This window comes from Phodopus roborovskii, unplaced genomic scaffold, assembly GCF_943737965.1.
Source record: "Phodopus roborovskii unplaced genomic scaffold, PHOROB, whole genome shotgun sequence".
NCBI classification, from domain to species: domain Eukaryota; kingdom Metazoa; phylum Chordata; class Mammalia; order Rodentia; family Cricetidae; genus Phodopus; species Phodopus roborovskii.
This window is the reverse complement of record NW_026126543.1, coordinates 489,928-504,019: the sequence shown is the minus strand read 5'-3', so window position 1 is coordinate 504,019 and position 14,092 is coordinate 489,928. Positions and strand designations below refer to the sequence as shown.

The 14,092-nt window shown below is 44.8% G+C and overlaps 1 protein-coding gene across 15 annotated transcripts in view; it reads left to right on the top strand.

The window, feature by feature from the left end:
- Trpm3 (transient receptor potential cation channel subfamily M member 3) overlaps nucleotides 1–14,092 on the top strand; it is a 484,509-nt gene that overhangs the window by 418,544 nt on the left and 51,873 nt on the right. For all 15 annotated transcript variants that reach the window (XM_051200144.1, XM_051200151.1, XM_051200140.1 and 12 more), the window contains 3 exons: nucleotides 1,339–1,479; nucleotides 7,744–7,872; nucleotides 12,154–12,405. In XM_051200144.1, coding sequence (XP_051056101.1) covers nucleotides 1,339–1,479; nucleotides 7,744–7,872; nucleotides 12,154–12,405 — 522 coding nt within the window. The remainder of the gene's footprint in view (nucleotides 1–1,338; nucleotides 1,480–7,743; nucleotides 7,873–12,153; nucleotides 12,406–14,092) is intronic.

The following is a 14,092-nucleotide window of genomic DNA, read 5'->3' as shown; positions in this document are numbered from 1 at the left end:
CCAAGTCCAGTGAGAGATCCTGCATCAAGGGAATACAATGGGGAATTATAGAGCAGGTCACTTAATATCCTCCTCTGGCCTCTGTATGCACACCCACCCATACACATATGTGCATACATCACACATTCACCACATATCAGCACAGGAAAAAAATCAATTTCCCAGCAATGTATAATTAACCTTATATGCCTTATAACAATATTGAAGACTTAAAGCCAGTACTTTGCCCTTAGAGACTCCCATAGCATGCACACCTTTCTGGAGAGGGACCTTCACAGTAGAGTATCTAAGAAGGTCTAAGTTTACTGTGAAGATGACCTAGTAGTTATTGAGTGCTTAATTAGGTGCCAGATGTTAATGCATAGACCCCCAAGGACCAAGAACCAATTTATGGCTAAAGAAAGTAGGTCTCAGAGAGGTTAGAATAACTTGCTCAAGAGTCCACAGTCTGAGTATTCATCTTAGAACTCATTTTCCCATCTGTGTCATCCAAAGCCTTTACAAGCATTCACCATTAGGATCTTCAGTCATTTCTGGGACATCCTGTTGTGGCTTCCTTAGATTCTGCTGTTTTTATGGTATTTGATCACTACTACTCATATTGCTACTGTTGTGATGAACAGCAAGGGAAACCATGTTTAGGGAGCTCTCCAGCAGCTTACAGATGAGGACCATTGCAGATCTGGCTTGCCTCAAATCATTCTCCTAACCCTCCTGGTTGCAGAAGAAGGCAGTATACTCAGAAGTGACAATAAAATTGATAACAGCAGGGATTCCAGTCTTACAAAGTTGCAAATGGAGGAACCAATGCACTTGCTTTGATATTGGTAGAGATATTCCTAGCCTAACTAAACTCCAAGCACTTCAGATGACCTATACCTTGAATACTTCTGCTCTTTGGATATATAATGGACTTTGGTCCAATCAATCCACCTTTGACTGGAAAGTCACTAGCACAGGTGTAAACATAATTTCAATCCAGATCTCAAATGTCTCATATACATATGGGAAGAAAGTAACAGAATTGGGACAGATTCCTGTAGCCTGGCCTTCCCAAACAGTACTTATTATCCCTCTCAGAACTCTGTGTATATCCTATTACCTACCTCATTCAGAGGGTCCAGGTTGGAAAAGAAAGAAAGGTTCAAGAAATATCCCCCAAGCCTTCCATCCTTAGTGCAAGCCTATACATAATAGGAAAGGCATACTTTTATACTCCAGGGGGTGGGGCTTATATTGGATTCTGTGCACTCAGTAGGTGCCATGCGCATCCACTTACCCTCTGCAACGTGGCCTATGGAGCTCAGCCATGATGGTCTCTGTTCTCTCACACTGTAGGCGATGTTGGGGAGAAACAACGGGGAGTCATCCAGGAAAAAGGACGAAGAAGAAGTCCAAAGCAGGCACCGACTAATCCCCGTGGGCCGAAAAATCTATGAGTTCTACAATGCACCCATTGTGAAGTTCTGGTTCTATACCGTAAGCATTTCCATTCCCCCTTTCCAAAAGGCGTTCCTTTCTCAGTCACCTGCATGGCTTTGTCTGAGCAGCATTATAAGTACCACGTGTGCAGAAACGAAAGCTCTGTGACCTTGTTTTTCCAGTAGTTTCCCAAGATTTGTGGACCTTGCTGGGCATCCTCCATTGACTGCCTAAAGGCAAACATAAATGTTTGCCACAGAAAGTAAAGGAACTGACAGAGGCGAGACATAATAGAAACAGATGTGAGATATGTATGAGTTAGTTCAACACCAAAACAAATGTCCTCTTCCAGAGCATTCCTGTGTTGCCGCATGGATGAGAACTAGGACAGAGTGGCCCATTACAGATGCTCATCCTGGGCTTCAGGGGAATATTTGTGGGTCAGGTTGGCACATGGTGTAGATGTAGCACCTCTAGGGACAGACAGCATCTATAAGTAACAACTTCCTACCTGGTAATGACATCAATCACACTTTCTTACTCAGGCACAATTGAACAGCATGCAGCTCAAAGCTAGAAAACCTCCAATCCTGGTAAATATCCTCCAGGAATCACACCCTACACACGCTTCCTGTCTGCAAAGCCACAAAATGATGACTGGTATCATAAATAGGAACATTGCTGGGGTTCCCTTCTCCTTTTCAATGACGCTTTCCAGTGGTTCTCAACCTTCCTAATGCTGTGACCCTTTAATACAGTGCTTCATGTTGTGGTGACCCCAAACCATAAAATTATTTTCATTGTTACTTCATAACTGTAATTTTGCTACTGTTATGAGTCTGTGTTTTCTGATGGTCTTAGGCGACCCCTATGAATAGAGCCCAGAAAGTCTCATTGAACTCCCAAAGGGTCATGACCCACAGAAAACTATGGAAGTTTAGTGATTCTGTACAGCCTGGTAGAGCTACACCAGATACAGGATGATGCTTCTGTATTTTTAGAGTTTCTCATAACCAGCTGCAGAACAATCATTTGAGCCAACAATAGGGTAATCTAGGTCTGAGAACAAGAGGGCTCAAATGACCATGGAAGTTGCTTCCTGTGCAGTCCAAGATACTAATAGTCAACACTGGCTTTAAAGGGAGACTTCCTAGCCTCAGCGCTAGCGATAGTTTAGCTAGGACAATTCTTTGCCATGCAGCAGCATCCCTGATCTGTACCCACCAGATGCCAGTACCACACTCTGTCCTTTAAGGATGACAGCCAAAATGTTTACAGACATTTGTGGGATAAAAACTAGCCCAGTAAACGCAGCTACTTTAAGGGATGCTTTTAATCGGGTATGAGAGAATATAAAAATACATGCCACATTTATATTCATTTTAGTAAAGTAAAATTTTGAATGTACTGACATTTTAAAATAATAACCACCTCAAAAGAACATACATTCAAAAAGTCAGTTTACATTTTTTACAGCACTCTTTCCTGTTTGCCCCATAGAAAGCAGTGGTGCTGTGATTTTGTGTAGCCTGAAAAGAGACAGGCCACACACAGGTCTACCTGTGTCCCTCTGTGCTGTGACCCCAAACAAGCTACTTTCCCATTCTGTCCTTCTGTGGGATAGAAGTAATACTACTACCTACTTTATGAAGATTGATGTGCTGAACGATATGAAACACTTACAATAGTGTCTGGATCTGTCAATACAACATGGGAGTAACTAGTGTTATTCCTAAACTAGTCACATCTCTGAGAGGTAATCAATGCCAGATTCATCTGTCCACTCCACAACAGAAGCATCATTTATTGAGCAGCTACTGTGTTTAAGCAAGGGTCCAGATGCTTCCTAAATAACTTTCCTGAGGCTACCACTGACTTCATTAATACAACATCTGTCCCTTGTTTTTATGCCCACATCTGTCCTTCTCCTTCTGTTCTTCTGACTCAGTTGTCAAAACCAAGAAGGGGGTGTGAAAACTATAGCCACAAAGGAAACTCCACTCTTATGATCCACATGTTCAAACTCATTTTTTGCATTTTTATTTTATTTATTCGGTGATGCTGTGCATCACACCGGTGCCTTGGGCATGCGAGGCAAGTGCAGTACCCCTGAGCTACAACCCCAGCCTGTTTTTTGTTTGTTTTGTTTTGAACCTTTTTTTAAAAGGTTGAAATAAGTTTTTTTTTTTTTAAAAAAAAAAAGGATCAATTTGTGAAATATGAAAATCAAATTTCGGTGTTTACCATACCTGGCCACACATGTGCTACAACAACCAAAAAAAAAAAAAAGAAAAAAGAAAGAAAAGAAAAGTTAATTTAAAAACAAAACCAAAAAACACCTCTTGGCCTACAGAACCCTGAAGAGTCATCCTGTGGCCTTTTGCTAATGTTAGCTGATTCCTGGTGTGAAGCATAGGAGAACCTGGTGGAGGAAATTGCTAAAGAATTAACCAGCACTTGGATGAAACTGACCTCACGCAGCCTTCCAAGTCTTCTGCTTTCTCTTCTTCATTGGGGCCCCACATTCCCATCATTTGAATCCCCTGATTCTCTTGCTCCCCATTGACTCAACTCAGGCCTTTTCAACCCTGAATGCTTTTTTTTCACTAGTGTCCTGGCCAGTGGCTCTTGACCTTAGCACCTCTGTAGGAAGGTTATTGGAATCACCCACTACATTTTTTGGTTTGGGTTTTGGCTTGTTTGGTTTTGTTGGTGTTGGTGCTATTTAAGCCAGGTTTTCCTTAAACTCATGATCACCTTCCCTGTGCCTCTCAAAGGCTGGGATTATAGGGATGTGTCATGTCCATCTGTTGGAACACTTTAAAAGCCTGGCCTCCACCCTCAGGGCTCTGATGTGATCCCTCTGGGTACAGCCTTCACTGGCCAGGTCATTATTATGAACAGCTGGGGTTAAAAAGCCCTGACTCTGAACAAAGAGTAGTGAGTTTTAGCCTATTATTTTCTAAAATGCCCAGGATCGAAAGGATTTACTCGAAATCCCAATTCAAAGATCCAACATGGACCCAACTGAATCAACTCTATGAAATAAATGGGGAGGTGTTTACCAAAAGTTTCAGGTGTCTCTAATGCTAACAAAAACCTGGGATACACTGCTTCAAAGACCATTTGCAGCATGCTTTGACACACTGAGTTATTTTTCTATTGCTGTGAAAAAATAAAAACACTTATGGAAGAAAGCATTTAATCAGGCTTATGGTTTCAGACAGTGTCCACCATGATGGAATGCAGGCCCAGTGGCAGGAACAGCACATCTTGATCTGCAAAGTACGAGGAGAGAAAGCTAACTCAAAATACTGAATCTTTTGAAACCTCAAATGGCCCCTAACTGGAGACCAAGCACTCAAAGATATGAAGCCACGGGGCCACTCTGATTCAAACCACCGCAGGAGCTGTATCTTTGACAGCTGGGGTTAGGTATCCAGCGCTCTCTCTCTCTCTCTCTCTCTCTCTCTCTCTCTCTCTCTCTCTCTCTCTCTCTTTCTCTCTCTCTCTCTGTCTGTCTCTCTCTCTCTCTCCTATAACTGGGTTAGCCTCAGTAAATCCATCACACCACATTTCCCAGTTATATTTAAACAATCCCAGAAGTTTGTGTTCAGATGTTGACAAAACCCAGGCCTCGAGGTAAATGAGAGGGCCAAGCTTCTGAGACCCCGACACTGCTTAACAGTAAAGTTCATCGTCAGATTGATGGCCCCATTTGCTGTGACCTGTGTTCTCTGTAACAATATTTCCCTTCCTCCTCTCTGCCACTCTGTACAAAGAGAACACCCACCTCAATCCCCTAGTCCCTCTTGTCCTAATCTAAGCTTCCCAGAGGAACAGGTGGGCCCTCTTCGGTTCTAAGATAGAAGGAAGCAGATGCAAATGGCTCTCAGCCCCTGTCTGTGCAGAGTATCTTTCTCATTTATGAGCCAGAGAAGATTTTAGGGCACAAAGTGACCACAGGTCAGAGGACATGATGCATACTGTGGGTTTCCCCGGTAGTGACGGTACTTTCCCAGAGGCCCTAGGTTAGGTGACTTACAAGGTGACATGCATGAACTTAAACCCAAATTCCACTCCAAGTTTTTCTGCCTACATCCCCTGCTCCAAATACAGTAGACCTGAGTTCACGGGGGGGGGGGGGGGGGGGAGAGGGAGCTGTTAGTAAAGTTACTTAAGTTCTAAGGCAAGGAATTTCTGAAGAAATGAGTTCATGTGTCACTGGGCCAACATGTGACAAGAGGAGACAATGCCTTGGAACATTTTGCGTTGAACTTCATAGAATGTTAAACCAGGGCACTGAAGAGTCACTCCACCTTGACGCAACAGAATTTTATTAAATGAAAGGAAGGAAGTGACCAGGAAGACAGAAGCAATTCCAGACAAAAGGAAATGGAGTATATTAGAGAGTTTTCTCACAGACTCCCTTCCTTTGTGTTTTGTAACTATGCATACAAGGACTTCAGAGTGTATCAGGGTTTTCTTGATCATAACCTGAAACCATGCAAACCAAGTCCCACTTGGAATCAGTTTTTAAAGGATGCCTCTCTCGTGCAAAAGTTCCGTGATTCCCTAGTGATTCTTAAGTGGGGAATCTGTGGGAACGTAGACATGGGTTAGTGTAACAGTAGTCATGGGGATATAAAAACCAAATCACCCAGGGGGAAGAACTCAGGTAGCCCTCAGCAGCTGCAGCACTCACTCTCTGTCACAATCTGATTGTCCCAGGTGTGCTAGCCTTTACCCCTGTCATAGCTTCACCCTTTAGATGAAGGAAGGAGGGCTGGCTGGGAAGTAGCTCGCAGTGGTAGAGTGTTTGCCTATTATGGCCAGGTCTTGTCTTATCAGAAAGGGAATTCTGTGCCACAGTTGTACCTGAACATGTGTCATCAAGGTAATGGGGGTGTCAGAGGTACCTTTGATTCACATTAAAAGTCTATTCAATTTACTAAAATCAAGGAAGAAGCCCACTGGTACATAAGACATCTCTCTGATCCCACATCTCTTATCTCCCCACCAGGCTGCAGTTTCTGCCTCCTTACTTGCCTTTACAGTCCCAAAGTCACCCAATGTCTCAGCACCTCAAATCCCCAACCCTCCTGCCCACATGCTGCCCTGCTCTCGTTGCCACACCACCCACAAGGAATACAGATTTGAGTCAGCTCACTCTGGGTCCCTGCTCGCAGCCCCTGAGGCCACTCAGTGCCTTGCTCAACTTGAAGCATTGCCTGCAGGATGTTTCACTCATCTGCCATCCCCCTTGGGGTAAATTTTCTTTTGCAAGAGCACCCACCACATCTCTTCTTTCCACATTGACATCACTGCATCTTTCAGCAACAGACTCCAAGTTTGGGCCCCGAGGAGTGTTTCCCACACCCAGCATTTCATCCCAGTCACATCAGGACTCAAACTCCAGATGCTGGTGCCTCCGGAAGATTAAATCCACTCTGGTGAACAATAGGCCCCAGACCCAATGCCTTCCTGTAAACTGCTTTATCTTCTCTTGTTTGGTTTCAAAAAAAAAAAAAAAAAAGCAGAACTCGAACTCAAATGTTCTAACAGGGAAAGGCAGGATGATAGGACAGTGGGAAAGAGGTCAACATCCTCCCTAAGAAGCCAAACCACAGTAGGTCAAAAACATCTACTCAGGAGATCATGGGAGTAGGGCTTTAAGATTACATCTAGGCTGCTTACATTGAAGTTTTACCAACTTATAAGTACTATATGTGTCTTCCTTCTGGTGGGAATTAATCTATCTGGCATCTTTCAGGGAAAGAAAATATACTATATGACCTTAGTATGGAAAGCAAAGTCTTCACTTAAGCAAGAAGAACCCTGATAGGCCAGGTTTTTTTCTAAGCCAGAACACCAGAACACAGACACACACACGCACACGCACACATAAAAATTAGTGGTGATTGCCACACAAATTCATACATGGTGATACAAAAGTTTAATCAAGGTACTAGGATCCCAGAGACGCATATAAAAGTCAAAAGCAAACACTGTATATGCAACTACTTTAACTATTATAGCCTTTTTAAAAAAAAAAAATAATGTTTGCAGTAGAGACGGCTCAGCAGGTAAAGGCACTTGCCCAGAACTTGGTGGATGGAAAGAAACAACTTCTGCAGACCTCCATAGGAATGCACACAGAAATAAATAAATGTTCTTTGTTATTTAAAACTCTATAGCTCATTTGTCATGGAGTCCCTGTCCTGCTTACTGACCTTGCTCGGTGCTGCCATGCAGTGGTCTTGCCTGGGGTCCAGCTCCCAGGCCTCTGCAGTTAGAGTACTGTATTGTTTTTCCTTGCAGCTGGCATATATCGGATATCTGATGCTCTTCAATTACATCGTTCTAGTGAAGATGGAGCGCTGGCCTTCCACTCAGGAATGGATCGTCATCTCCTACATTTTCACTCTGGGAATAGAGAAGATGAGAGAGGTAACTGCTTCATAAATGAAAACAGGAGGGAAATGGTGGCTCATCATATCTGAGGATGGAGAATTAAGAGGGATGCTTGGGACACAAACTAAGCCCCAAACTGGGTTTTGTAATGTTGCTGAGGGCTGCAGCTTTCCTCTTTGTCAAACCTAAAGAGGTTTCCTAGGGCGATTAAGTCTATTTTCTGCTCACATGCCTTTTGCCCCAAGACATCCTTCAGAGGGCTTCAACATCATTTACACCTCCTTCTTCTTATCCCTATGAAGATGACTTTTTAAATTTTGCTATTTTTAACTCACATTCCAAACCCTTACTTGGGATCTCTGTGGACACTGTCCACCAATCCAATATCAACTTCTCCAAATGTGTTCTAGCAGCTTGCCGTCAAGCCCAATGACCTGAATACCCAATACCCAAAACCCACATGGTGGACAGAAAGAAACAACTTCAGGGGAGTTTATAGATACTCTGCATGTGTCCTTTATTCGGTTTATTCTTGAGTTAATTCCTTCTCAACATCTATCACCCCCATGCTGGGCACCTACCAGCCCTTCCATTCCTAGGGAGCACCATGGAGTATGGAACACAGTTCTGATGTTTCACGTTGAAGATGTAGTAGTTTCTCTCCTCACCTTCCACCACTTACACTAAGAGGAACCATTGAAATGCCACCCCCTTTATAATTTGTTTGCTGTCAAAGCTAACCACAGGGACAGGAAATATTCCATGCTAAAAAAGAAATGAGCTATGAGACTATGGGAAATGTGTTTCAAAGAGAAAGGGGTCTGAATGGGATATTCTTTATAATTCCAGCCATATGAAATTCTGGAAAAACCTACGGAGACGGGAGGGAAGCTATGGTGATGGGGGGGGGGGACTGTGGAGTGGTAAGAAGATTGGTGGTTGCCTGGGGTAGGACACTGGAGGGATGGTAGGTGACAGGTGACGCTGGCTTCTAAGGTTACAAAAAATACTTTGTATGCTACTCTAGTGATGGGTTCGTATCATTCTTCACATGTTGAAACCCATAGAATGCACCCTACCAACAGTAAACCCTGATATGAAGTTTAGTCTCTGGGTGATGTGTCAACACCATTCCACCATAATTTAAGAAAAAGAGCAAACACTAACCCCAGAGGGCGGCCCTTTAGATTTCAAGAGCTTCTAAAAGTCTATGTGGTCAAGAAACAGTCCACAAGAGGGCGCAGCAATCCTGCTCAGTGCTCTCCAGAAACTCGACCTCACCAGAGAAAACCTGCAGGGAAGGCAGGCTTGCAAGGTGAGACAACTCCTCTGCGTGTTCCCAGAAACTGCAGTGAGTGGGAGGGGCCTTTTCAGGAGGAAAGGATCCTGTGAAGTCTGTGCAGATCTGGGAGCTCCAACACAATCCTGGTGTCTGTATTACAGTGGGTGGGCACCCAATGAAATGGGGCTGCAAACCCACCTTCATCACCCAGACATATTCAAATGTTCTTGCCCTGGTGAATTTCACCTCTGAAATGTTTTCCAGAGAAGAAAGCTGCTGTATCTATTGAATTTAAATTTGATGGCAACACGCACACACACACACACACACACACACACACACACACACACACACACACCTTTGCATTCAGCACCTTTCTCTGGAGCTGTGTGGGTGCTATTTTGATTGTAATTGGCAGTTCCTCCTCCTGAGAGCTTGGGAGTGGTACACAAGCCCCACCTGATTAGAGACATAGTTAAAACAACCAAGGACTAAGGCAGTGAGATGCCTCCTGTTGCTTCAGTTAGTCCTCTACACATGTCCCACCATTCATAGTGCCTTCCATTGCTTGAGCAGTGCAGTGGGCTTGTAAACTGAAAAGGCAGCAACAAATTTGCCTGGGACTTTGTGTAGCTCTGAGAAGTGAGCCTGCTCCCGCCAGGGGCCCTGCCTCCGTGTAGTGCCAGCTGGCACTCCAGAGACTTAACACCCAGCCACATATTCCTTCCTCATCACAAGCAGAGGAGGGAAAGACTAGAGTGTGGAGACTGGAGGCTGTCCAGGGACTAGGCTGGAAGAAGACGGGGAGCAGCCTGTACTCCTCGGACTGTTCTAGAAAGGCTGCCAAGTGGGCAGGCTGCCAGAAACCTCCAGGCCTGGCCATCCATTTCTTGTGAAGCTGCATGTCATGGCAAGCAGGGTGGGGCTCCGATACTGGGTCAGGGCTGGGTCAGCTGAGGAGTGCTGTGCTTGCCACTGAGGGAGATGTGGGAAGTGGGGTGGTGGACATTTCTGTGCCGATCTTTCTCTCTGCAATCGGCGAGGTCGTCTCTCACCCCATGTCCCTGCCTTGAACTCTGGAAGGAGAGACTATTGAGTGGGTGAAAATTCCCACAAGCACCAGCCTTCCTGCCTCCTTGCGGTTGGCACACAGGCCCTCGGGAACCCAGATGCAAGATCCTGGAAGCCTGGAAAACTTTGCATGCTTCCGTGCCTCCCAAACAAACACAAGGAAGGCTGTGGTTTCATGTGCTGCTGGGCCTGTTCTCTTCACCACATACTTCTGCATGCAGTCACCAGAGGCGGCCACAGCAATCCCTGAATAGTATGTGGCTGTTTACAGCAAGCCTTACTAGACATTATCTCACCCAGTGCTCCCCCAAGTCTGTGAGGTCAGTGACAGCCATGATTACATCCATCCCTGCTTTACAGGTCTGGGAAACAAGATGGAGCAATTGTTTGGTGTGCTACAACTAGGGAACCGAGCGAGGTCTGAAACTTGTTTGAGTCATCTGAAACTTGCCTTTCCATTCCCCCATGATACTCTACTGGGTCCCAGGATACCAAGGCCGGTGCTACAGGCTGGCTTAACAGTGGTGGGAGCAGAGGAGGGGCTCTCCTAAGCCCCCTCTCTCTTTCCTCACTCTCTCTCTCCCTTGCCTCCCTTCTCTCTCTCTCCCTCTCTCTTTCCTCTTTCTCCCCTCTCTTCTCTCCCCCTCTCTTCCCTCATCTCTCTCCCTCCCTCCCTCCCTCTCTAATAGTAATCTTAGCAACACATGAACAAAGGGTCAGGAACCACTAAAGCGTGGTCCATCCTCCCTGCCCCACCTTTGCCATGCACATCCACAGATTTTTACCTAGTTAAGATGAAACTAGAGGGTGAGGAGCCAACAGAGAAGCAACGGTTGCAGGGAGCGCTGGTGGGTAGGTGGGACAGTGGATCTCCCACCATGGTCACCAGCATGACCTGGAAACATGTCAGGACAGTGAATCCCCCGGCCTAACCCCATACCTGCTGAAGCAGGAGGTCCGTGATGGGACTCAGGCATCTGTGTTTTGGAGATGTGGAGGCTACTGCAGCTGGAATGGTCAGCAGAGGTCTTCCTAAGAAGGGGACATCTGAATAAACAGCCTAAGGGTAAGAAAGAGGCAAACATGCAAACTCTTGGAAAAGTGAAAGGAATTAAGTGCAAGTACCCTGAGCTTAGGCTGAATGTATTACGCTTCCCAGCAGGCCAGTCTGGCTGTAGGGAGAGAATGAGAGAGAATGCAGTCGGATGGGAAGTGGGCCATGGTAAGGAATCTGGCTCTTGGTCTGTTTATAATGAAAGCCATCAGAAAGTTTAAGTATGTACTTATCGTGGTTTGCTTGTCCCTCGTGTGTTTTTCTAAGACATGAGGTATAATTTACTGGTAATGAAAGGAAGCCCCGCTCAGGGAACAGCTTGATGAGTCTTTGCTTACGCAAGCAACTGTGTAGTCGCCAACCACATCAAGGGTTGGGTCTTTAAAGAGCTCACTGTTGCTGCTCAGAAAATGGATGGTAAGGCTGGCAGATACGCCATAAGAAGACAGTTGCAGCCATGGGCCTGATGTAATGGAACTTAGACTTCAGTGGCAATCATGGAGATGATGATAAGTTATTAACAGGGTTGGACTTCAGACAACAACTTGCTGATACAAGAGAAGAATGGAGGTGTCCTGTAGGAGTGGTCCATGTCACTCAGTACTGGAGCGCTGTTTCCTGAGATCATTGTGGGGATCTGCAGTGTGTTAGGAAAGTATAATGTTATAGCAAAAGCCTGCAGTGGCTCAGAATTGCCAGAAAATCCCAAGGATCAGACCAGTTGTTTACATCTGCTTTTAGACTGAGCACATCTGGATTACCTAAGCTTAGTTCAATTATGCATTCATAGCATACAGGTATTCAACTAGACACAGGTCTAGACAGCCCCTTCCGTCAGCTAACAAAGCGCTTTCCAGCTGAGTGGAGGGTATAGGAGAAAGCAGGCCTAACCCTCTTTGCTGCTCTGTAGATCCTGATGTCAGAGCCCGGCAAGCTGCTGCAGAAAGTGAAAGTGTGGCTGCAGGAGTACTGGAACGTCACAGACCTCATAGCCATCCTTCTCTTCTCCGTGGGAATGATCCTTCGTCTTCAAGACCAGCCCTTCAGGAGTGATGGGAGGGTCATCTATTGTGTGAACATCATTTATTGGTACATCCGTTTACTAGACATCTTCGGCGTGAACAAGTATCTGGGCCCATATGTAATGATGATTGGGAAAATGGTAAGCAAGGTCATTTGGTTCCATGTTACCCTTTCCCAGAGGAAGATTTGTGATAATAGAAAGAGAGATGTGATTCATTTGGGTTTGCCACTGTGGTCTGCATGAGATGGCCCCCAGGGGTGTTTCGGTGCTTTAATTCCCTTTGAGTGCTTGCAAATTTGACTCTATTGCTATATAAAAACTAAAGAATGCAATAATCAGCCACCTGTTTACTAACTGATACATATGGAAAGATCACTTGCTTTATGCCAGGCACTGGCTTAAGAGCAGAGCAAAGCCAAGCAGTGGTGTCACACGCCTTTGATTCCAGCACTCAGGAGGCGGAAGCAGACAGATCTCTGAATTTGAGGCTAGCCCGGCCTACAGAATGGGTTCCAGGATGGCCAGGGCTATACAGATAGACACTGTCCAGGAAAAGAAAAAGAAAATGGTTGAGCAAAGATGCTATTTCATGAGACTGAGACAATAGAGAAAGGAAGGGAAGTCCTTTGCATGCAGGGTGAAAAGCTCCTTACAGTGATGCCTGTGAAGTCCAGCAGAATCACAGGTCAGGACAGGCAGGCTCACTCAGAATGTTCACAGTGGTCAGGCTTGGAGAAGGACGTGGTCTCCACTAAAAATGTTAGCAGATTTTGAAGACTCATAAAAGATGAGCTTTGGAGCTGACATTTGAAGCTGGGTGCTTTGCACTCACTTAGAATACCCCACTTGGAGAGCTAAGGACATCAGATCCCAGACCATTCAGAGTTACATAGCAACAAAACCTAATGTAAAATGAGATCAAATAAAGCTCTTTTAAAAAGTGGCATCTGATCCACAAAGGGGGGTGGGTGGTGTTGAGTTGATGTTGAGTTACAGAGATGGAGTCTGAATACCAGGGGTTTTGTGAGTACTGGGGAAAACTATTGACTAAACCTGGCTCCTGGGTGAGGCACCTGCTCCTCTAATGGTTTAAAATAAAAGAATCCCAAGTGGTGAATTAATGAATGTACCTTTATACAAATGTCTGAGAACTTCAACTTCCTGACTATATTCCAGCTTCCAGAATTTTCCCATAAAGACTGAGCCTGAGGTGGCTGGCATCGTTGTGAACCTGGTGACAGGTGTGGAGTAGGGTGGCAGTAGGGTACTGGTTCATGCGCTCCTTTCTCGGACACTCTAGATACCAGAGCCTGATATCCACTTCTCTGATGCCAACATGTACATCTCTGAGATGTGGAAAGTTAAGCATATCTGCCCTACCTTGAAAAATATCCCCACATAAGAATCTTTTTGGAATCATCTCTAGTTCCATCCTATGAGCTTTTGAAACCAGCAAGTGGCATTATTGATGTCCCTTTTTACTGCCACTCAAGTTTTCCTATAAGCATCATTGCTAATTCAGTATTTATTAAACCCCTGTGCATGCATTCTACTGAAATACATCTTAAACAACTCAAAATCTTCCTATTAAAAAACAACAAATCCATGAAAAGAAAGGAAAAATTAAATTCACACTGGATTTTCTTTACTCTTTGATATTCAATTCACTGCCTTCTAAGGCAACAAAGAACAATAAACATGTACTTTGTAGAGCTGTGATAATTGGGAATGGCACGTGCTGAACAATAGCTGGTGGATAAATTATGTCTCCTATTGTTATGTTTACATTGTCTTTTTAAAGGACACTGAAGAAAGAAAAGTTTAT